General features: G+C 36.8%; 1 protein-coding gene across 4 annotated transcripts in view; it reads left to right on the forward strand.

Annotated features, from left to right (window-relative positions):
• The window catches only part of ANKIB1 (ankyrin repeat and IBR domain containing 1), a 141,535-nt gene that overhangs the window by 36,934 nt on the left and 79,312 nt on the right, over positions 1–25,289 (forward strand). For 3 of the 4 annotated variants that reach the window (XM_037136493.2, XM_037136491.2, XM_037136492.2), the window contains exons 2-3: positions 12,498–12,781; positions 22,669–22,969. In XM_037136493.2, the coding sequence (XP_036992388.2) occupies positions 12,594–12,781; positions 22,669–22,969 (489 nt within the window). In that variant the 5' untranslated portion in view covers positions 12,498–12,593. The remainder of the gene's footprint in view (positions 1–12,497; positions 12,782–22,668; positions 22,970–25,289) is intronic. The other variant, XM_037136494.2, reaches the window with a different exon arrangement.

A 25,289-nucleotide genomic window follows, 5' to 3' on the forward strand; every position in this document is an offset into this window, starting at 1 on the left:
TCAGTCCCACATCTGTGTTGGAATAAACTTGAAGCAACAGCCTGGGAGTGAGACAAACTGAATAACCCAGGGTTCCAGCATAGGAAAAGAAAGTCCCAAAACCTCTGGCTGTAAACACCTGTGGGGGTTGCAGCAGTGGGAGAAACTCCCAGCTTTACAGGAGAGTCCACCGGAGGGACCCACAGGGTCCTAGAACATGCACAAACTCACCTACCCTGGAATCAGCATCAGAAGGGCCCAGTTTGCTTGTGGGTAATGGGGGAAGTGACTGAAAGTGGGATGAGACCCGAGCAAGCAGCATTGTTCCCTTTCAGACTCCTTCCCCACATATAGTGCCACAACACAGTGATGTAGGTTGCCTTGCCCTCACAATACCTAAGGATCTGCCCCTTACTACATAACAGGTACACCGAGAAAAAGAACTATGGCCCAAATGAAAGAACAGATCAAAGATCAAAAAAAAGTACTAAGGGACGAAGGGATAGCCAACCTATCAGATGCACAGTTCAAAACACTGGTAATCAGGATGTTCACATAAATGATTGAGTAGGGACACAAAATAGAGGAAGAAGTGAAGGCTCTGCAAAGTGAAATAAAGAAAAATATACAGGGAATCAACAATGACAGGAAGGACACCAGGACTCAAATCAATGGTTTGCAGCAGAAGGAAGAAATAAACATTCAACTGGAACAGAATGAAGAAATAAGAATTCAAAAAAATGAGGAGGGGCTTAGGAACCTCGGGGACAACTTTAAATATTCCAACATCTGAATCATAGCAGTGCCAGAGGTGAAGAGGAAGAGCAAGAAATTGAAAACTTATTTGAAAAACAATAATGAAGAACTTCCTCATTCTGGTGAACAAATAGGCATACAAGTCCAGGGAGCTCAGAGAGTCCCAAAGAAGTTGGACCCAAGGAAGAACATACTGAGACACATCATATTCCTGGCTGGAGTAGCTCAGTGGATTGAGCATGGGCCTGCGAACCAAAGGATCCCAATTCAATTCCCAGCCAGGGCACTTGGCTGGTTGCAGGCCAGTTCCCAGCAAGGGACCCATGAGAGGCAACCATATATTGATATTTCTTTCCCTCTCTCCTTCCCTTCCCCTCTAAAGATTAATAAATAAAATCTTTAAAAAAGAGAGACATCACATTAAATTACCCAAGATTAAAGATAAGGAAAGAATCTTACAAGCAGCAAGAGAAAAAGGAGACAGTTAGTTACAAAGGAGTTCCCATAAGACTATGAGCTGATTTCTCACAAGAAAATTTCCAGGCAAGAAGGGGCTGGAAATAAGTGTTCAAAGTCATGAAAGGCAAGGACCTACATCCAAGATTATTCTATCCATCAAAGTTATCATTTAAAATGGAAGGGCAGATAAAGTGCTTCCCAGGTAAGGTCAAGTTAAAGGAGTTCATAATCACCAAGCCCTTATTATATGAAATGTTAAAGGGACTTATCTAAGGAAAAGAAGATAAAAAATATAAACAGTAAAATGACAACAAGCACAATTATCAACAACTGAACCTAAAATACAAAAACAAACTAAGCAAACAACTAGGACAGGAACAGAATCACAGAAATGGAGATCACATGGAGGGTTGTCAGTGGGGATGGGGACAGGGAGAATGGGGGGGAAGGGTACAGGGAAAAAGAAGCATAATTGGTAGGTAGGAAATTGATGGGGAAGTTAAGAATAGTATAGGAAATGGAGAAGTCAAAGAACTTAAATACACAACCCATGGACATGAACTAAGGGTGGGGGGAATGCTGGAGGTAGGGGGATACAGGGCAGAGGGAGATAAAGGGGAGGGAAAAAATAGGACAATTGTAATAGCATAATCAATAAAGTATACTTTAAAAATTCTAGCATTTAATATTGCTTGCTAGTAGTAAAAATTATCTTTACAAACAATATTTGACTACAAATTTCTAAGCTTCCATAAATAGTATGCAGTTTTTGTCTTTTTTTAAATTGAGTGTATGTGGTCTGTTCAAAAAAAGTCCAACCATTGTTAATATAATGAGAACAGTTTGGGCAACATCGATGTAACCTGGTAGCCAAGGAGAGTGGACTGGAATTTGTGTGTGAACAGTAACCACTTCACTGTGCTAGTTTGTTGGGGGTGCCATTGCGTGAGCATGTTTACTGTGTAGCCATCACATTCAGAATAACTGAGTGAGTTGAGCAGTAAATCTGCATGAAGTTTTACTTAAGCTTGAACGTTCCTCTGCAGATACTATTCTGGTAATTCAGAAGGTCACAGCTGTGGGCCACTGATGATTTGCAGCTTCATCACAACAGCGCACCCACTCTTGCATCATATCTCATGAGAGGTTTTTTTTTTGTGAAACATCAGATCACCCAGGTGATTCAGCACCCCTACAGCCCAGATTTTTTGCCCTGCAATTTATGGCTTTTCCCAAAAGTAGAATCACCTTTGAAAGGGAAGAAACTTCAGCCCATCGATGAGATACAGGAAAATATGATGGGGCAGTTGATGGTGATTGGAACTGTGTGAGGTCTCAAGGTGCCTTCTTTGAAGGAACTGAGGTGTCATTGTCCTATGTACAGTGTTTCTTATATCTGGTATCTTCATCAATAAATGACAGTGTTTTTCATATTACAGGCTGGGTACTTTCTGGACAGACCTCATACAGTTGATTTAGGTTAGCGAGACTCGGTTTGAGGCTAAAGGTTTGCCTTTTTAGGCAATAATAAATTAGTCTTTTTCTGAATTCCATGAACTTCAAGACCTTGGCTTCCTAATACCAAGATATAAGACTACCAATTTAACATTTTCACTTATGTATGTGAAGTAAGTTAACACATTATTCAAAAATTTTGAAAGCACACTGTTGGATATCCAGAGATGCCAAAGTTTATGGAATTAAGCTATTTCCTGATAGCACCATAGCATTACAGCTTAAAATGTTAGTTTTTAACACTGTAAAATTCTGAATTCAAAGTATCAAAAATAGTTGTGGAGGGGGGAGTTAAAGTATATATAACACATAACATTCTGAGTAGTTGAAAAGTCAAATGTATGAAAGCTAAATGTTGCCTAAGAAAAATTTTAGCTATCTGAAAAATGTACTTGTGTGAGAATTCTGTGTTCTGTGACCGTTGCAGTAATTATGTTTTGATAGGAAATAGAACTAAGTAAGTGATGCTTCACACAGTAGTTGTGTCCCAAGTTTGCACTCTTTTCCACTTGGGGACCTCATGCTAGCTATTTTCGGTGTTCACCTGCCAGTTTGGCAAAAAGAGGTTTTTCATTTTTTTCCCTTTTCTAACTGTTGCATCCTTTCCACACTGTGAAAGCCATATTGACATAAACGGTATCCTTGAGCAGCTGCAATATATATATTGTATTATCTCCTCGTTTTTGGTTGCCAAGAAAACCAAGGCAGCCAGACTACCACACAGAGTTTTTTAGTATTATCATGATGATGCTTTTGTGTTTGTGTAGCTATTTTATTTTGAATTCTGCCATATTAAGCTATTGTAATAAGAGCGGTTAATTCTCACTTAGAATGCATATTACAAGGAAGTTGTGTTCTTTGTTAAAAGATTTTTCTCAGCTTAGATCATTGTCACAGTATTCTCTAATGCTCCTGAGTTTTCCTGTAAACTGGGGGTATTCAGGAACTTCTTCCAGGAAGCCACCAGGAACAAAGCCACGTTTGACTTTGACTTAATATGCAGTTAGGCAGGCTAAACCCCACATCTTTTAAACCATACTTCATTTTTAGCAACATTTCAGACTAAGATCTCTTGTTTTCTGCTGAAGATGTGTGTGTGTATGTGCATTCATTTCATATATGAGTACTCCCAGTGTGAGATTCTATGTACTGTTCCTGTACTAAATTCTATATCCCTTTACTTAGTACTTGTTAATATTGACAGTGGCCTAAAAAATAGTGAAAATGTACTATTTTAACCTTGGTTCAGAAGATAGTTGAAAAAATAATTTTTTTCAAATTGCCAAAGGTCAGACTCTTAGTAACTCATCAGGTCTAGACTACCAGTTGTTATATATTAGTCCTGATCTAGAACATATAGTTGGTGACATTTTTCTTAAGGTTTTACTGTTTTAAAAAGAATGAGTACTGAATTTTTTAAAGGCAGCAACTGACTCAACCAATGACTTGCAGATCCTGACAGGAGAAGGAAGATAAAATTTATTGAGTGCTTGCTATGTGCCAGGCACTGTATTACCTACTTTACCTAGGTGATCATAGCAGTACTGCATGGCAGGTGGTCTTATTGCCATTTTACAGATGAAGAAATTGAGGTTCAGAGAAGCTAAATGATTTGTGCTAGAACTAGGAAATAGTAAATGTGGGATTCCAAATTGTTCTATGCTGTGCTCCTTCCATCAAATCCAGGGGTTGGCAAACTGCAGCCTATGGGCAAAATACTCCTGTCTGTTTTTGTAAGTGAAGTACAAACACTACCATACCTATTGTATTACATACTGCCTATGACTTTCAAGCTACAGTAGAGTTAAATACAGTCATTTGTTGTTTAACAACAATGTTACGTCCTCAGGAATGCCACATTAGTCATTGTGCAAGTTTACTAAAGTGCATTTACACAGATTTGGACGGTGTGGCCTACTACACCCTTAGGCTATACGGCATAGTTTATTTTTTCTAGGCTACAAACCTGTATAGCATGTTACCGTCATGAATACTGTAGGCAGCTGTAACACAGTGTATTTGTGTATCTAAACATGGAAACAGTAAAAATCAGGTATAAAAAATAAAAAATGGTACACCTATATATGACACTCCTATGAATGGGAGCTTGGAGGACTGGAAGTTGCTTTGGTTGAGTCAGTAGTGCATGTGAAGGCCTGGGACGTCGCTGCACACGACTGTAGGCTTTATAAATAGTATATGCGTAGGCTACACTAATTTTATAAAGAACTTTTTAGTAACAAATTAACCTTATTGTAACTTTTTTACTTTATAAACAGTTTTAAACTTTTCTACTCTTTTTGTAGTAACTTAAAAACACAAGCACATTGTACAAAATATTTTCTTTGTATCTGTGCTCTATAACTTTTATCTATTTTAAAATAAATAACCATTTCTGTTAAAAAAAATAGACACAGCCCTGGCTGCTGTAGCTCAGTGGATTGAGCACGGGCCTGTGAATCAAACAACTGTGGTTTGATTCCCAGTCAGGGCACATGCCTGGGTTGCAGGCCAGTTCCCAGCAGGGGATGCACGGGAGGCAACCATTCATTGATATTTCTCTCCCTCTCTCCTTCCCTTCCCCTCTAAAGATAAATAAATAAAATGAAAAAAATTAAATTTACAAATAAAAAATTGACACAAACATACTCATTAGCCTAAGCCCACACAGGGCCAGGATCATCGGAATCACTGTTTTCCCACCTCCACCCGTGTTTCGCTGCCAGGGTCGGGGCAGCAGTACGCATTGAGCTGTCGTCTCCCATGATAACAGTGCCGCCCCTTAAGTTTCCTCAAGTGTCATTCTTTTCAGAAATATATTCCCTGTGGTTTACTTGGTTTGTTTTTTCTTTTTTGAGTAATAGATTTGCTTGTAAGCAGATAATGCACCGTGAATATTCTCTCTATTAATGGGTACCCTTCAGTGTTATCCATGTTTGCAAACTTTTTAAGGAGCTTGTTGAGGTCTGTGAAATCAGCCAAATCCTTGTGATTTCTCTTGGGGTTCTTTTGCTCTTCGGCAGTGTCCTTTACTCTTGCCTTTTCTTCAGATACCTGCTTTTATTTGAGTTCCAACAACTCCTCCAACAACTCTAGCCAATTTCTCAGGAACCACCTTCAGGAACTCCTCAGTGTCACACTCGTCCACACTCACATTAAAGTTGTTTGTTATCTCAACCACAGCCTTTGCACTACAACATCACAGTGGGTATGATGTTGTAGTCACAATAAGGACTTTTTGGCTCTTATAATCTCATGGGACCATGGTCATATATGCAGTTCATTATTGACCAAAATATTGTAGTGCATGACTGTATTTTATTCTTTTTGATGCAATTGTAAATGGGTTTGTTTCTTAAATTCCATTTCTGATTGTTTTTAGTGTACAGAAATGTAACAGATTTCTACATATTCATTTATATCCTACAACTTTACTGAATTCATTCATTAGTTCTAACAGTTTTTTGGTGGGATCTGTAAGATTTTTTGTATATAATTTATTATCTGCAATTAGTGGCAGTTTGACAGTTATAGTTAGTTTTAGTTTTTCTTTCCCAATTTGGATTGTTTTTCCCCAGTTGCTCTGGCTAGGACTTCCAAAACCATGTTGAGAGTGGGCATCCCTTCTTCCTCATCTTAAAGGAAAAGCTTTCAGCTCTTCACCATTGAGTACGATGTTAGCTGTAGGCTTGTCACACACGGCCTTTATTGTGTTGAGGTTTGTTCTGTCTGTAACCACTTTGTTGAGACTTTTTATTATAAATGGATGTTGAATTTTGTCAAATGCATCTCAATAGAGGCATTTTTCTGCATCTACTGAGATGATGGTATGAGTTTTATTCTTCATTTCTTTATTGTGGTGTATCACATCGATTGATATGTGGATGTTGAACCATCTGTGTATCCATGAAATAAATTCCACTTCATTATGCTGTATGGTCCTTTTAATGTATTACTGAATTTGGTTTGCTACTCATTTGGTTTTTCATAAGGGAGCTAGGCAATTCAGTAGAGAAAGGATACTCTATTCATCAAATGGTGCCAGAAACTATTGGCTGTCTTTATATAAAATATAATGAATCTCAATGCATACCTTATATAGAAATTAACTCAAACTGGATCACAGTCTTACATGTAAAACCTGAAACTAAAAATCTTGAGGAAGATAAAAGAGAAAATCTCTGTGACATGGGTTAGGCAAAGAGTTTGACATACGACTTTGTCCATAAAAGGAAAACATGATAAATTTAATTTTATCAAATTTAAAACTTTTGATCTGTAAACAACACTGTTAAGAGAATGAAAAGAGAAGGAAGTTATAAATTAGAATGTTTGTAAATTACATTTGCAACAAAGGACTTTTATAGAATACCCAAAGAACTGATATGCGGTGATAATCCATCTTAATAATGGGCATAAGATCTAAACAGACATTTACAAATCAAAAAATACTCATGGGAAATAAGTGCATGAAAGCACGCTCAATGTCAGTAGTCATTAGGGGAATGGAAATTAATACCATAGTGAGATGCCACTATACATCCAGTAGAATGGCTGCCGAAAAAGGGAAAAATAGAAACTTGATGATTCCCAATGCTGGCCAAGATAATGGTTTTTATAAAGTTAAACAACCTACCACGTGTCCCAGTAATTCCACTCCTGCATATTTATTCAAGGGAAATGAAAACGTATTTAAGATGTCCAAAACTGGAAACAACCAGCACATCCTGCAGCATGTGTATGGTTAAACAAGCAGTGGCACATCCACACAATAGACAGTTGCTCAGCAGTAAAGAAGATTAACTATTGATTACTGCATCAGCCTGTGTAAATCTTAAATGTATTTTCCTAAAAATACTAAAGCTTGAAAAAGATCTAGCTCAAAAATCTGTAATGGCTCCCTATTGCAAACAGAATAAAATCAGTCTCAGAATTTTTACGGCAGTATAAACACCACAGATGCATTGATTCTATCTGTTCATTTATATTTGCTAGCCAAAATAAGTTGATGTTAATATTTGTGGTTTACAGGTGAGTAAACAACTCAAAGAGGTTAGGTTACATGGTAAAATAGAAACAGAATTTAAGCACAGGTCTTTCTGACACCTGCTCCCCTTTCCCTTGCTGTTACAGTTCTTGCCAATTACCTTTGGTTTACTATAGTTTCAAAACCAGCTCGTGGTCCTTAATTTAACTCTGACTGGCGTGTTATAGTAAACTGGATAGCCTTTAAAATTTTCAGTACTTGTCCTCCTAGACCAACTGAAATCACCTCCTCCAGTGATTCTCATGCATGGTGATCAATGAAAATTACTACATGTTAATAAATGCTTATTGAATGAGTGAATGAACAGACTTGATAGCTTAATGTTTGTCCACGTAGATTGTTTACTATAGTATATTGACTTTTCATGGCTTTTTTCCCTATCATTTTATTTTTATTTATTTATTTTTTTACCATACCCCTTAACAGTTCTCTTAGAGTCTTTTTTTTTTTTAAACCATCCTCTCCTCTTTGTTGAGTATTACTTACTGCATTAACAATTAGAGCATTTCTTTGGATGTAGAGCTTTCTGGAATTTTCTTCCTTGAGAAACATCACTCTGATTTCAACAGGGGATTAGGGTTAGGACATAGTGTTTGAACAAACTTTCTACTTGTTTCTGTTTTGGCTACAGAGAAGTTTAGTTGTAGATTTAAAATTGTTGATCTTATTAGTTGTTCTTATCTGCAGAAAGTTGTAGAAGGATGAATTGAGTGTGTGTGTGTGTGTGTGTGTGTGTGTGTGTGTGTAATGTTGGGTTGTCTTCCCCTTAAATGAAGAATGAGAGCCAATTATTTTGTTTAGGTCACCAACTTCAACCCATAATTATGACTTTAAAGTATTTACTTTTGTGGCCCTGGTTGGGTGGCTCAGTTGGTTTGAGTGTTGCCCCATGCACCAAAAGGTTGTGAGCTCAATTCTGAGTCAGGACATATACCTAGGTTGCAGGTTTGATCTTTGTCCAAGTGTATATAGATGGCAATTAATCGATGTTTCTCTCTTTCTCTCTCTATCTCTATCTCTGTGTCTCTGCCTATCTCACCTCACTGCCCAAATCCATGAATATATTCTCAGGTGAGGATCACAAAATTTTTTTTAATAATTTACCTTTGTGGGAACAGATAAATTAGGCACTACTTATTTCTGAAGCATTTCATCTTCTATAAGAGATTTCTGGGAATAGTTTATTTAAGTGCACTAGAGTTGTTGTTGCACCTGATTATTAACCTATGAATGGGGAAGTTGAGAGACAGATTTAAAACAAGAGTTATATGCCCTGGCTGGTGTGGCTCAGTGGATTGAGCGCTGGCTTGTGAACCAATGGGTCGCTGGTTCAATCCCCAGTCAGGGCATTTGTCAGGGTTGCAGGCCAGGTCCCCAGTAGGGGGTGCACAAGAGGCAACCACAAATTGATGTTTCTCTCCTTCTCTTCCTCCCTCCCCTCTCCTTTGTCTAAAAATAAATAAATGTATATTTAAAAAACAAACAAACAAGAGTTAATAGAGCCCTACACAATAAAAAGTTAATCAAGAATTAGGGAAAGTTCTCTGGTGTTCATTGACAGGGTATACTTTTCTTACTTTTTCCATTAAATACTTATTAAGTGCACTGTTTTACTATTAAGTAAAAGGTGATGAAACTTCACCTAGATTTTCCTGTATAACAAAGAAGCCCAAAATAAAAATATTTTTTTACCTCTTTGATCATCCATCACTTGTTTCATAAAGCTCTGTATATCAATTTATGTTGGAGTTGGAAAAATAGTACTTATGGGTTTGATTCAGAAACAAAGACTGAAGTCATTTCAGGCTATGCTAGCTGTAGCTATGAAAAAGTGAAAGGACACATCTCACAGATTTCTAGACAAATAAATCTGAAGGGGGGTGGAGCTATGACTGCTTCAAACGATGCATTTCCTCATGAGTTTCAGGCTTATTGAACTCATTTTAAAAATGAAACACTTGAAAATAACTGAGAACCACAAAAAGGTTTTCCTACTCTCATATGCTTTCAACATGAGTAACAGTAATATTTAAATGGACATTTTTGAGTGTTATTGATTTTTTAAAGTCTTGTTATTTTAAATAAGTATTCTCAAGATATCATTGCTTTTACAGTTTTTTTTCCACATGTTGGATAGAAATTATTGTCTTACAGAACATTTCTCTAAAATAGTATAAATCAGAGAACATATGTTATTTATTAGTCTAATCTAAAACTCTGAACAAATGTTCATAATTTGAGCTACAGTCTGTCCGGAAAGAAAGATAAAACCAAATAACTAAAAGTTTCCAAATCCCTATGAAAAACACTTTAGAACCCACATGATAATGTTCTTTTATTTGGTTATAGATAAAAATATATAGTGAACTAGAGTTCTGTTAAGAATAATAAACTCTTAAAGTGCTAACGCAATACAACTAAACAAATTATTTCACTGAAGATAAAAACATGGCTCCTAGATTCAATGAAAAACAAAATAAAAACAGTAATATCCAGGCTGTTGTTGAAAAATCCCCAAAGTGGCTACAGTATATTGTGCTATCAAAGCGTAGATTCTAGGAGGGGGGAATTTGCTCCTCATTCAAGATGAGATGATAAAGGAATACTTAAGGCTAAAGGTCCAGCAACTCTCTAAAAAGTTAAATTTAAAAATTTAAATTATGCAGCATGATCCAATTTATGTATATAAATATTTATACTGTATATATGCATATAAGCATATTTACATATATCATAAATAAGGTTACTTATCAAAATGCCAACAGTGGTTATTTTCCAGTAAATAGACTATAAGTTGTTTATCCTTTTTCTTCATATTTTCAAAAATGTATGCATATATATTTGAATATTTAAAGTAAAAATATCAGTGACAGAGAACCATTAAAAGACCCAGATGTTGACCTCATTAGGTATAGCTGTGTGCCAGAAAATGTGCTGCTATACTAAGTAGGTAGTTGATACCTATCTCTAAAATAGATTCAGCAGATGTCTTACCCTGCCTGCTCACGTTGATCTTCATACTCAGATATAACATTCAGCTAGAGAGATTCAGGAGCTTTTTTATGCAGTGGTGTGTGCACTTTGAATTTACCCATGGAGTTTGAATACTCATGCCCTGGAGCTGCCCACTCGACACTCTGATTTAATTGGTCTGGGATGTAGCTCTGCCAGTGAAACTCTGAAGTTGTTCAAGCTGTTAAATGTATAGCCAAAGTTGAGGGCTGTAGGTTGTTTTATAGGAAATTTAAAAAAATAAACTCAATTTGTTTTTCAGTCCTTTAATTTTTATTCTGTTGAAACTGTTACTGTTCATGCAAAGCCTGTGTTGAAAAGTATGTATTATTTCCAACTCTTTTTGAAGCTACATTTTAATGTCTGGCCCGCCACTGAGTTAAATGGGTAATATGATAGACTCTCCTGTATTCTGCTTCTAAGTTTTTCTCCCTCTAGTCTATCTTCTACACTGTAACAATAGTTCATTTTCTAAAGAATAAAATAATTACATCATTGCACTTCATAAAAGCCTTTATATGTTCTTTACAGGTTAAAGTAAAAGTTTCTTAGTCTGAACCCGCCAATTTTCAGTTTTATCTCCTGTTAGTCCAACACTACAGACCCTGAACTCCATCTTTACCACCTTGACTAAGCTTTTTATTTCATACCTGCCTTCATATATGCTGTTTCCTTTATCACTTACTTTGATCATTGCTCAAGAGTAGATTCAGAATTATTTCTTGGAATGGAACAAAACTAATATTTATTGAGTATACTAGTCAAGGACTATGGTAGGTACTTTATAATAAAGTAGCTCTTAAAATCCTCACAGCTGTCCTTAAGAAGTAGTCATTTTTCTTTACTGTACAGCTAGGAACCTGAGGCTTTTAGAGGGTATATAACTTGCTAAAAATTGCACGGCTAGGGTAGGTAAATATGAGATTTCGAACTCCAAATCCAGTACTTGTTTCCATGTCCTCCTTCTCCCACCCACATTCACATTGCTTCAGTAGTCAGTGCTCTCATGACCATTGTCATAACCTCTTTCTAAACATAGTATGCATAAGTATTTGATGTTTTCAGCTTTGTTTTAAATTCTTTATAGTAGAAGGAAATACATTTAATGGTCTTAAGGTAGAATAATGTTTCCATTGCTCTATCTACAGTCAGTTTTATTGGTTTGCTGTAACTCTCATTTATCAGGTTGTTCTGTAGTCCTGTAATGTTTACATTTGTAAAGTCTTTCTCTGATGTCCTTCTAAGTGCTGAGCAGTTTCACTTTTTCTTTACTGTAATTTAACTTCTAGAGTATTTACATGAGCAAAATCTACATTTTTCACTAGCCCACAAATTGGCTGAGTCAGATTTATACATTGTTATACAGAGATTTAAGTGTATTCAACCATAAAATTTAGTGGAGCTCATTTCCTGCCCATGTGAAGAGGAAAATTAAAACTTTTTCTCTACACATATGTAAATAGCTTTTATAATACAAAATGCAACCTGAAAAAACTTAACAGTCTCTATACAGGAAAGGTTACAGTTTAACAAGAAGTTAATTTGGGCAATGTTAAAAATTTGAGATTTTCTTTTGATATTAAGATAAATTTAGTAAAATGTAATAAGATTTGTCACTTTACATCCTCTTCCTAGATTTTATTAGTGTTCCTAACTGTGAGTTTCTTCAGGACACCGCTTCATAATTACTGGTTCCCAGTCTAATTTGATTATTTTTTTCCTTTAATAGAATGTGAAACATGTTACAGAAGCATTCAAAAAGTGGCTGAAGGGGGAAGGAAAAAAAAAGTGCCACTGCCTGTCAGAAAACAAAACAAAACAAAACATGGGAAATACAACCACCAAATTTCGCAAAGCACTCATCAATGGTGATGAAAACCTGGCCTGCCAAATATATGAAAACAACCCTCAGCTAAAAGAATCACTTGATCCAAATACATCTTATGGGGAGCCCTATCAGCACAATACTCCTTTACACTATGCCGCTAGGCACGGAATGAACAGGATATTAGGGTGAGTATTCCTGTGAACCAGTTGATAACAAATTAGTGGAAGGAGGGGAAAACCTTGATCTTCAAAAGTACATACACGTATTGTGCATGTTATATGGTATTATAGTGAATTAAACTTCTAACACTTAATATGCTTAAATTGTTAAGTATGATTTTTTAACATTCTGCATCAGTTGATTAAAAGTTTTAATAGTGAGGTTGGTTCACATATTCTTGTTGCTGTAAATGCATTTTGCTATTTATCAATTCTTGACAATAGTTTAATGTTTAATTTCAGTGATTTTGATTCTAGAGAAGTATTTGTCAGCTAATACCATATGAACATATTCATATATGGAATCTAAAGAAGAAAATAAACTCACAAGTGAAGTAGAAAAAGAGGCATGGACACGTGGAACAAACTGAGAGTTGTCAGAGGAGAGGGAACAGGAAGAGGCTGGATGAAAAAAGGTGGCGGGATCAGCCAAAGAATATAGATGCATTACCCTTAGACACAGATAACAGCGTGGTGAGGCCAGAGGGAAGGGAGGGCAGCAGCAGCGTGGAGGAGGCCAAAGGCAGGGAAAATGGGGACATATGTAGTAATGTCAACAATAAAATTGAAGAAAAAAGAAAAGTACTTGTCATCCATCAACAAATGGCAGGGAATGGTACCTACACCAAAGTTCTTAACTCTGATTCACTAGTTTAAGTTGCAACACAGATAACTTTGCCTTATCTAATCACCATCGGATTTGAGTTTCCTTTCTTTTGATGGGGTTTAGTTACTTGAAAAGACTTTTCTAAAAGCAAAACATTTCCTTAAAATTAAAAAAATACTAAGAAACTTTAAAAAATAGAAGCATTAGTGACAGCAAATATATTTATTCGAGGCTTCTTACCTAATTACAGGGTAATCAGATTTGATATTTGCTAGCTTATAAAATGAAGGAAGCAAAGGATAGAAAACTAGTTCCAAAACCACTTTAGTTTTTTTAGAAGTAGAGTATGTGGCTATGGAAGTCTGGTGCTAGAACTGAAAAAAGGAAAAACTGCTTTGCTTACACAGTGAAATATAATCCTGAAATCTGTATTCAAAGCTTTTTAGAATTTGACAAAAACTTTCAACCTGTTAATTTCTCTTTCTACAAATTGTTCAAATTTAGCTGCTCTTTTTACATGTATATTCTGTCTGCCATGTTTATGGGACTCTCTCTGCCCAAGTACCCCCTGCCCCACTCCTCTCAGCTTTTTCTTTATCTGAATCTTACCTTTCCTTCAAGGTCCTAGGCAGGTTTTATCTATCTTCTTAGCCTGCCACAGTGCACAGGCACTGAAGTCTTCATTTTTAAGAACTTACATGGCTTTTTTTGTTTGTTTGTTTGTTTGTCTTACTTGTTTGGCATACGTTCTCTCATTGTGTTACTGAACAAAAATGGGGATTTGGCTGTCCACCACCACAAAAGGGAAACTGGAGAGGTAGAGGCTGGTAAGGAGGAAAAAGGGTTTTTATTCAGGTGCTGAATGATGTGGGATAATGGGGGGCTACCAGTCTCAAAGCTCATCTCCTCCATGAAACCCAGCATCCTCAGCAAGACCAAAACGAAAGGCAGTGCCCAGAGTTCCTGCTCCATTTAGAGTACCATCCTGTGGAGACCTAGGCCACAGCTAAGTGGTTATCCAGGTAGCTTAGCTTGTTCCCACAAAGTAAGTTACCCACACTTGGAACCCACTAGTAAAGCTCAACCGCCTGTGTAAAGGGACCCTGGAAACTCTGGACAGCCTCTCGGGTAGCACGGAGGGTGGCCTCAATGGGTTGGGCATGGCATCCGCAGCCAGGAGCAGGACCTCCACACCAGGCAGAGTGTCCTCAAGGCATGCTCTTGAATACCTGGGCAACATGGAAGCATAACTCCATGTCTTTGCCATGACCCCAGTCAGTTCCTGAAGGTATTGTCCGACTGCACACCACACTCTCAGTGCTGTGACCTCCAGCTTCTGCCTCCAGGGGCAGGGCTTGGTGCCCTAGCAGCTCCCAGGTTTCATTCCTGTTACCAGCTCCATATTCTCTGGCAGCCGCTCCTATTCACTGTCCTCAGCCCATTCCCAGCTGTCTAGACAGGTTGTCTGTTGGTATCAATTGTATTTTATAACTGTATATTTTCTCTCTGCCTACCTAAATCACAACTTTGTAAAAGTGTCTCTTCTGTACTTCCTGCATAGTACAATATCTTAAACAAAGTAAAAAGTTTTATAAAGTCATTGAATGAGGAAATATTATGATCAGGATTTCTGATGTGGGCTTTTTAAAAGATTTTATTTACTTTTTTTTAGAGAGAAGGGGAGGGAGGGAGAAAGAGGGAGAAAAACATCATTCAGTTGCCTCTTGAGCGCCACCCACTGGGGACCCAGCCTGCAACCCAGGGATGTGCCCCGACTGGGAATTGCACCAGCGATCCTTTGATTCCTAGGCCGGCACTCAGTCCGCTGAGCTACACCAGCCAGGGCTAAACTAATGTGATTTTATAAAAATATTGTGAAATGAAATATGTCAACATCTAGAAAATTTCCATAACTCGGTGAATCAGTATTTCTCAGAAGATTAGTATTTGATTTTTACAAACTGTGCGTGGGTAAAAGATTTTTTCAAAATTAAAGATAGGCCAATGGACTTTAATATAATAGTATAAAAAGTTAATAGATAAAATTTTAGATTCTAAATTACAAAGTAATCTTTAGGATTTGACAATAAATGACAATTTGTTGAATTTTTGGTATAATATCAAATATGAATATTCACAATTACCTGAAAAGGCAATTTTAAAGTACTTACATTTTTTTGAACTATATAAAGCCTGCATTTTCTTCACATGCTTGAACCAAAACAACATATTATGATAGATTGAATGCTATGAGAATTTGTCCTTTATTAGCCAGACATTAAAAGAAATTTATAAACATGTAAAAACAATGCCATTCTTCTCACTTAATTTTTAAAATTTATAGATATTTTTATTTTAAGATGGTAGAATATTTAATATGTAATAGCTTTACTTTTTAATGGATATTTTTTACATGTTTGTTTTATTTTTTAATATGCTAAACATCAATATATATATAACCCACATAAACAGAAGTTCTTAGAAATCTTCAGTAAATTTTTTTTCTCCTCACCTGAGGACATGTCTGTTGATTTTAGGGAGAGGGGAAGGGAGGCAGAAGGGGAGGGAAACATCAGTGTGAGAGAGAGACATCTGTCGGTTGCCTCTTATATGTACCCAGACTGGGAACTGAACCTGCAACCCAGGCATGTGCCCTACAGTAAATCAAACTCATAGCCTTTTAGTTTACAAGATGAACACTCCAACCAACTAAGACACACATTAAGCCCGAAGATTCCAGGGTAGAATCTTCAGTAATTTTTAAAGTTGTAAAAGGGTACTGTGACCAAAAAGTCTAAGAATAGCTGATCTGGTCCATAGTCTTGGTTCCTCTAAGCAGGAATATATCTCTCCGTCTCTGTCATGTGGTTATCATTCTATTGAATGAATATTTAAAGACCTACAGAAAGTGTGAGTGTATATTCTCTTTTAGTTACCAGTTTGTACTACTTTTATCATTCGGCTATCTACATTATACTGAAATTTATATTTTTACTTTACATTTAACTTTCAACTTCAAGCTAAAGTGTTTGGATTTTTTTAATTGTTAGAGATCAGTGGCTTATTAATGATAATTTATAAAAAAATAATAAACAATCATTTATTTTTTCTTCTTTTTTAATTGATTATGCCATTACAGTTGTTCTATTCCCCCCTTCATTCCCCTCCACCCTGTACACCCCTCCCCCACCATTCCCCCCCCTTTAGTTTATGACCATGTGTCTCAAGTTCTTTAGATTCTATATTTCCCATACTATTCTTGCCCTCCCCCCATCTATTTTCTGCCTACCATCTATGCTACTTATTTTCTGTACCTTCTCCCCCCTTCTCCTTCTCCCACTCCCCTGTTGCTAACCCTCCATATGATCTTCATTTCTATGGTTCTGCTCCTGATTTAGCTGTCCTTTTAGTTTGCTTTTGTTTTAGGTGTGGTTCTTAATAACTGTGAGTTTGCTATCCTTTCACTGTTCATCTTTTTTGTCTTCTTTTTCTTAGGTAAGTCCCTTTAACATTTCATATAATAAGGGCTTGGTGATGATGAACTCCTCGAATTTGATCTTATCTGAGAAGCACTTTATCTGTCCTTCCATTCTAAATGAAAGTTTTGCTGGATAGAGCAATCTTGGATGTAGGTCTTTGAATTTCATGACTTGGAATACTTCTTTCCAGCCCCTTCTTGCCTGTAAGGTCTCTTTTGAGAAACCAGCTGATAGTCTGATGGGAACTCCTTTGTAGGTGACTGTCCCCTTAGCTCTTGCTGCTTCTAGGATTCTCTCCTTCATTTTAATCTTGGCTAATGTAATGATGATGTGCCTTGGTGTGTTCCTTCTTGGGTCCAACTTCTTTGGGACTCTCTGAGATTTCTGGATTTCCTGGAAGTCTATTGCCTTTGCCAGATTGGGGAAGTTCTCCTTTATTATTTGTTCAAATAAGTTTTCTACTTGCTCTTTCTCTTTTCCTTCTGATACCCCTATAATTCGGATGTTGGAGTGTTTAAAGATGTCCTGGAGGTTCCTTAGCCTCTCCTCATTTTTTTGAATTCTTGTTTCTTCATCCTTTTCTGTTTTGTCATTTTTTTCTTCCTTCTGGTCCACTCCCTTGATTTGAGTCCCAGTTTCCTTTCCATCACTATTGGTTTCCTGTGCATTTCCCTTCATTTCAATTAGTTTAGGCTTCATTTCAATTAGCTTAGGCTTTATTTGTTCCTTTAATTTGTGACTAAAATCAACCAGTTCTGTGAGCATCCTGATCACCAGTGTTTTGAACTGTGCATCTGAAAGTTTGGCTATTTCTTGGTCGCTTAGAGTTATTGGCTCTGGGGCTTTGAGTTCTTCTTGAGCTATGTTTTGGTCTGTTCACGCCCATTAGGTATGAGGACCGGAGCCTTAGGTGTTCACCAGGGTGGGGCCGCCCAGGTTTCCGGGTTGTGATGTTGTATGTGGGGGCGGGGTCAAAGAGGGGCAATAGTGGTCCCCTCTGCTGCTTCCCTCCACTGGGGCCTGCGCGGTCTGTCTCAATGCTTGCTCCTTTGCTGGTTTCTCTGCACATGAATGTGTGACCGCGTTCAGCCTGCCGCCTTGCACCCTCACTGGGTCTGCCCGTCGCAACCCCACTCCTGGGGTTGTCAACCACCACCCACGCACCTGGATCGGTCCAGCCAACTTTTCCTGAGCAACCCCGCTCTACCAGCCACTGGCTCTGCCCCTCTTAATGGTCTTGCTGAATGGTTCGTTGTTGTCGGACTTCCGTACAGTTCAATTTTCTGTGTTTTGGCTGCGTTTTTTGTTACTACAACTTTGTTGTCTTTAAAGTTGGTTGTGTGAGAAGGCACAGTATTTCCACTTATGCCTCCATCTTGGCGGAAGTCCGCCAATCATTTCTTTATTACAGCCTTTAAGGTCCTCTACTAGAATCAAAATTACTTTATTGTTCTCCTATCCTAAGGGTAAGCAATTCTCATTTTTAATCTGTGTATCCTTTTTTTTTCCAAAAAACTTATTTAGATAGTACAGAGAAAATCAAAAGTCAAATTAATTTAAATGTTAGTTGCTTTGGAATTAAGAAATTAACACTGTCATGCATAATCAAGATAAATAGCATTTACTCATCAGCATTGGGTAAAATAGCAACTCTGTTTTAATTATTTGTGTTCTAGATTGCTTCAAATATTTCACTGCATTTAACCTTGCTAAATTTTCTAGCAGGTTTATGGTCATTGTTTTCTCATGCTGCCTCCTGTAATCTGGGGTAACTGCTTATTATCTTTAATGTAAACCCTGGCTCAGCTTGGCTAGATTAGTAACACATGCTATATATGGGTACATAAGGGTAGACAGACATACCTAGTCAAGGACCTAGCACCCATAAAATAAAGCACCCATTTGGATTAAGGCCGTCATTTTATCTCCATTTCCTTTAGCTTTATGGTCCCTGCAACAATAGGCATAACTATCCTTCTTTCTTAGGCAGAATAACATGGTAAAAGAAGAGTAGTACACAGTTTCAGCAGTTCCATCTGCATTCATATCTCTGAACCCAAATGGTTGTATACACTATCATACCATACCACAGTGCCTCTTTCGAGGAAAACTGAATCCATGTTTATAAATAGTTAGTACTTAATGTAGTAAAAAGACCGTTGGACTTTGGAGTAAGCATGTTATGGTTTGGATGGGTATTAGTTATATACAATTTACTACTTGTATCTTCTTGGGAAAGTCACGTATAGAATAAGGATTCTAATACTTATTCCTTAGATTTTACAGAAATTTTGCTTTTTGGAAATAAAAAGGTGCTATCTTTTGGTATAAATAAAATATGAAATCCTTATTAGGTCATATTAATGCCAAATTTTGAGAATTTAAAGAGTTTCCAATTACTGATTTTTAGTGTTTACTGTCTTCACAATATGCCTTACTTCTAGAGAATAGAACCTGACAAGTGAATACTGCTTAATAATTGATTGTCTCATAAAACAGAAGATTCAAAAGGAACTAGAAGTGTATGTATATGTTGGTCACTAGGAAAAGAGTGTTATGGCAAGAAATTATAGTTCTGGGAGTGAAAGCTATTATTTTGGACGGAGTTCAAGTGAATATGAGATGATAGTGGAATATGCGAGAGAAAGGGGCCTATAAGAATTTAGCATATGTCTAGAGGTGGAATGAGAAATCAAACAGGTTGACAGAGGATTAAAATTTATCACAGAAGTAATAGTAGAAGCCCTTTGGAGAACCCATTATTCTGCTACTGCCTATCATTTAGGTTCCAATAATACTTTACAGCTTATAAAGTATATGTGTTCTGTAAAGAAGGAAATGTGTATAGAGAAGAAAACAAATTCAAGAACTGAATTTGCTTCCAACAAGGGGGTGGGAAGTGGAGAGCCATCATCATGAGTAAAAGAGAAATTGTACTAAAAATAATTTAAGAAGGATAACACATATTGTACCATGTGTTCACACCCCCGAGTCCAGTCTCCTCACATAGCCATTTATCCACCCTTCACCCTCTTCTGCCTCTCCCCACCCTGATTCTCTGTGGTAATCACCATGCTGTCATCTGTCTCTACGTTGTTTTCTGTTTTTGCTTAATCCCTTTATGTTTTTTACCCAGCCCCGTAACCCTCCTCCCCTCTCACAGCTGTCAGTGTATTCAAGAGGGTTCAGTCTTTTATAATTGCTTTTTATTTATTTATTTGTTTGTTTTGTTTTAGAGAAACATCGACTTCTTGTTTAACTTATTTGTACATTCATTGGTTACTTCTTGTATGTAGCCTGAGCAGAGATTGAACCCACAACCTTGGTGTATTGGGACATCACTCTAACCAACTGAGCTACCCTGCCAGGGCAAGAAGTTTTAATCTTGATGAATACATTTGTAAGAGCATGGTATTAATTTTACTTATCCGTTATAATCTGCTATAATTCAACCATTGTAAATATAGGGAAATATGATTGGGAATTTTATTTTCCAGCTTCCAAATCTCCCTATGTTTTGTCTGGTGGCTACTTCATTTATCTTTCTAGGCAACAACATAGCACCTTCCAATCTCTGTAACTCCAGCCCTCTTATCTGCCTCTTATTAGGATTTGTGATTACACTGGGCCAACCCTGATAATCCAGGATAATTTCCCCATCATAAGAACCTTAATTTAATCACATCGGTGAAAGTCCCTTTTACCATGTAAGATAATATATTCATAGCTTCCAGGAATTAGGACATGGACCTCTTTGGAGTGTAGGAATTATTCTGCCTACCACACTCACCTACAGTGCAGAACTCAGTACACGTAGGATGACGATTCATTTGGCCCTTGATTGCGTTGCCCCAGTGGGAAGAGTTGAGGTATAAGGAACTGGCATAGTTACCATAAGTAATAGTAATTCATTTGTTTGTGCTTCAAAGACCTCCTGAGTCCTTGCAAGACAATTTGTTTAAATGTAGATGCTAAAAATCTAATAGGGCAGTTTTGAAGAACTATACTGCTTATTACTGATCCAAAGTCCCTGTGCCCTGATGCTTTGAAAGGTCAAAGGTCAAAACTCAAAACCATTCAGAGTTGGGAATAAGGAAAGATTATTGATAGAGAAGGCTATTGAGAAAATGGGAGCCCGAGTAGTTCTTCAAATCCAGGTTAAGAAAGTACAGAGTCCAGTCCTGGCTGGTGTGGCTCAGTGGTTTGAGTGCTGGCCTGTGAACCAAAGGGTCGCCAGTTTGATTCCCAGTCAGGGCACATGCCTGGGTTGTGGGCCGAGTCCCCAGTTGGGGCCACATAGAAGCAACCACACATAGATGTTTCTCTCTCTTTCTCTCTCCCTTCCCCTCTGTCTAAGATAAATAAAATCTTTTTTTTTTTAAAAGTACAGAGTTCGGGTTTCTTTATGTCAAGAAAAGGGAAAATGGGAGGGACTGTTTTTGTTTAAAAAAAATCTAGCTCCAAACAGAATTCCTCTAATGCTTAGCATGTCTCAAACAGGGGCTGTTAGCCTGAAGGCCATGGGAACAGTGCAGACCTGAACAAGACAGAGTCAAAGAGACTGAGCCTTTTACTCTGTTTATGAGCTCTAGAGTCTTGAATGTACATAACTGGAAAGATCTATGTTGTAAAAGTTGTCTGGGACCTTCTATTGCCTTAGGACCTCTTAACTCAGCTTTTTTCCCATGAGAGATTTCCAGCTTGGCTTACAAATTCAAATTGAAAAGTAGGCTAGCTTGCAGCCAACTCTCTGTGGTCAGGGGTTTTTGTCATTTGTTTACTTTTTAATATAACTAGGGTTTAGGGTTTGGTTGTGCTTCCTTCCTGTACGTTGTTCTGGATTTGAACATAGTCCAATACTAGTGATTGATATCAGCCCTCCACAGCACATGTAGGCTGTCTTCAGACATGAGACCTATATGTCCACTTCATAGTGTATTTGTGTGTTCTAGCATAAGCTGACTCTATTATAGCAGATTTTTCCCAGCTCATTTTCCAGTATCCTTTTATAGCATCTGAATTGGCTGAACTGTTAATCCTATGACCCTAGCTGGAAGATAGATTAAGAACTAGGTACAACTCTCAGGTCTTGATTTGTCAGTACTTAAGGGAGTAGCAACCTAGACCTATCATCGGTAAAGACTACAACCTTGAAATTATATCTTGGTCTTCTAAAACTAACCACAATTTACTCCCTTCAAAAAGGATTATACTTTATAAACGCTAGCTGATAATTTTCAAGTAGAGCTATCTTTCCTAGATTTAAAAATTTAGTCCTAAACTTATATATTACTTGCTATGCTGATATTGTCACCATTCTTATTAAATAAATAAGTACTGAAGAGAAATAGGGCAGAAAATAAAGGAAAAGAAGTTGGTGTGGAATGTTCAATAACGTACTCTGAGGCATTTATGTCAATAGTGTGTAAGCGGCCCTCTCTCTGTTTCTTTCCTTCCTCCCCCTTCCTTTTCTCTCTTCTTCTTTTTCCTCTTTACTCCATCTTCCTTCCTTTCACCTTTTCCTCCTTCCTATGTCCTCTTCTTTTATTAACAAATACTGTAAAGATAGTCAGTTTGTTCTTCTCAGTATTGTTCTAAAATAAGTTTTTTATAACCAAGAATTAGTCATTCACCCTATTGTGAAACAAGAATTCAAAACTGTATTAACAAGTTAGAAGTAGGTCATCTTGAAAATTACTTATTTTCTGTGTATTCTTATTTTGAAGTAGAAAATAACTGGTTTTTATCCTTTTCCTTTACTATTTTAGGACTTTTCTTTTTGGTAGAGATGGAAATCCAAATAAACGGAATGTGCACAATGAAACATCTATGCATTTGTTGTGTATGGGACCTCAAATTATGATATCTGATGGAGCCCTTCATCCTCGCCTGGCACGCCCTGCAGAAGATGATTTCAGAAGAGCAGATTGTCTGCAGATGATCTTAAGATGGAAAGGAGCAAAACTTGACCAAGGGGAATATGAGAGAGCAGCTATTGATGCTGTAGATAACAAAAAAAACACACCTCTGCACTATGCTGCTGCCTCAGGGATGAAAACCTGTGTGGAGGTAAAACTTTGAGTTTGTAATATTCTGCGTGGTAAAATTTGTGTATTACTAATACGTAATAATCAGTGTTCACTTTGCTTAATAGTTAACTAGTCATTTTTATTCCTTTTATGGTTCTGGAAGAATCAGGACTACTTTTAAATAAAGTCATTCCCCTATTTTAGGAGAATATTAAGAACAAACCTACAGCTAAATAAATAGTCAACCTTGGGAATAAAATGGGATCAAGAGCAATTAAAAATTTGGTAGCATCATTGAAGTTAACAGCCATCAATTAAACAGTATCATCTTGAGCATAATAGCTTTAGTACAGATATGTTCTACTTTTTGGCTGCTCTTTATTAACCATTGTGGAAGGAAATGTGTGTGTATTGGACATAACAACTCTTGGTGATGGGACCTGTGGTTATAGATCTAGAATTGATCAGTTCCCTAAGGAAGGGATGAATATTAATTACTACATTTATTGGGGTACTTTAAAAAGTCATTGATACATTTAAAATGTGATTTTTTTGGTTTAATATATATTAAAGTGTTTCTAAACATTATATTGTATTTTTCTTCTATATATTTCATATATGTATATATAATATCTAACACCAGGCTTAGATAAGGTCAGCCATATAATGTAGGATCTTAATTGAGCTAAAAACATTACTCTTCATAATATCATCACTGCCACATACAACAGGTTTTTCTCAGCTACGTTTATGTCAAATTAGATGTAACTCATAGAAGCTCTTTCGTATAGCTATACGTAAGTGTGAGTGGGGAGCACTATTGGATCACAGAGTATCTATCTTTCCAAAAAGGTAGACCTGTATTGAAAAGGCAAGGATCCTAATTAGATTAAACTGTATATATGAAAACTTAGTGTTTTCTTAATGTTATTCATGTATATACATATACTTTATACTTCTGAATTGATAAATATGACAAAAATATGAATGTCTTTCATTTTCTTACTCCGGTTAAAAGATTACAGTTATTTGTATGATTTCTTTAGTGTATCTTAAGTGTCGATTCTTTTCAATTCTTGAACCCTTCTGATTTTATTTTTATTTACCACTATTATTCTTTTATACTTGTTAATCTTTTAGAGTCTTTCATTTCCTTTCTTGGGTCTGTGTCACCTTTGCCTACTAGTTAGTCAGTAGCAGTTAGTAACTTGAAACTGTTTTTCTAAGCAGTGTTTTCTAACATTGACTCACAGTGTGGTGGAAGGATGTCCAAGGGTTTCGGGGCAAGGGGGGCTATTGGCAGAGCTCCTGAGGCTTTTACACAAGGCTTTTTGTCTGTTGTTCTGTGCCCACCTCCTATGAGAGAATCCCTGCTATAGTGACTCATATTACTGATGGGACTGCGTCATATTCCGCAAGTGATTTAGAGTGGATAATAGCTCATTCTTGATAGTAATAATAATGCTCTTCAGTTGCTGCTTTAATTTAATATCTTACTGACAGAAATTCTCTAAACATTGCTTTAGTAATCAGGGATTTTGAAGTATGTTTACCATGACATCCTCATCAAATTGTTAAAAAAACAAGAGAGAGTATAATGTTTTTACCAGCATTATTTTTTTCTCAGTGACTGAAATCAGTGCCAGGTTTATTCTGAAATATCTGACGGGCCTGATGATTTGCTTGGTGTGAATATGTGTGTATGTTTAAGTGCTGGTTCTATCAGCATATCACATTATCACACCATTTGATGACTTTTTATTTTTCTATATTCAGAGGAGGGAGCTCTTTGACTTAATGTAAAACATCCCTAATAGAGTCCTATGAATACCTTGGTTACATTTATTCTAGTTTTCATCAACAAATTTCAGCACATCATTTTACCATTATAACACTGTTTTGAATCTCTTCCAGTGTGTACTCGACAGTACACTAGCCCAGCCTTAGGCCCTGGATGACTTTGGTAATGCTTACTGTTAATTAAACTAGAAGATTTTCCTAGAGAAGCATACAGTAGCTAATTTCCAGAGGTCTTACTGTGGTTTTAATACTAGTGCATGGAATATATGTATTGAAAAACCCTACTCTGTAACTGCCCTTCTTACAGTATTAGTCTTTGTTTATCTTCATTTCCTGTGCTGGTCCTTTGGTGAACAGGAAAGGCTTAGATGTCTTTTATAAGGTTTACTCTCATGGGTAATTAAAATTTTTTTTTCTTAAACTACCTACTGGGCTGCATCATTGTTTTTAGTTCTATGCCATAAGACTAATAATTATAATATATCTATAATGTTTTTCAAATTTTCATAGTCATCATTAGTATCGAGCATGATAAAAAGGTTTTGGATTGAGTAAAAGAG

This window comes from Artibeus jamaicensis, unplaced genomic scaffold (assembly GCF_021234435.1).
Source record: "Artibeus jamaicensis isolate MK-2021 breed Jamaican fruit bat unplaced genomic scaffold, CSHL_Jam_final contig_923, whole genome shotgun sequence".
NCBI classification, from domain to species: Eukaryota; Metazoa; Chordata; class Mammalia; order Chiroptera; family Phyllostomidae; genus Artibeus; species Artibeus jamaicensis.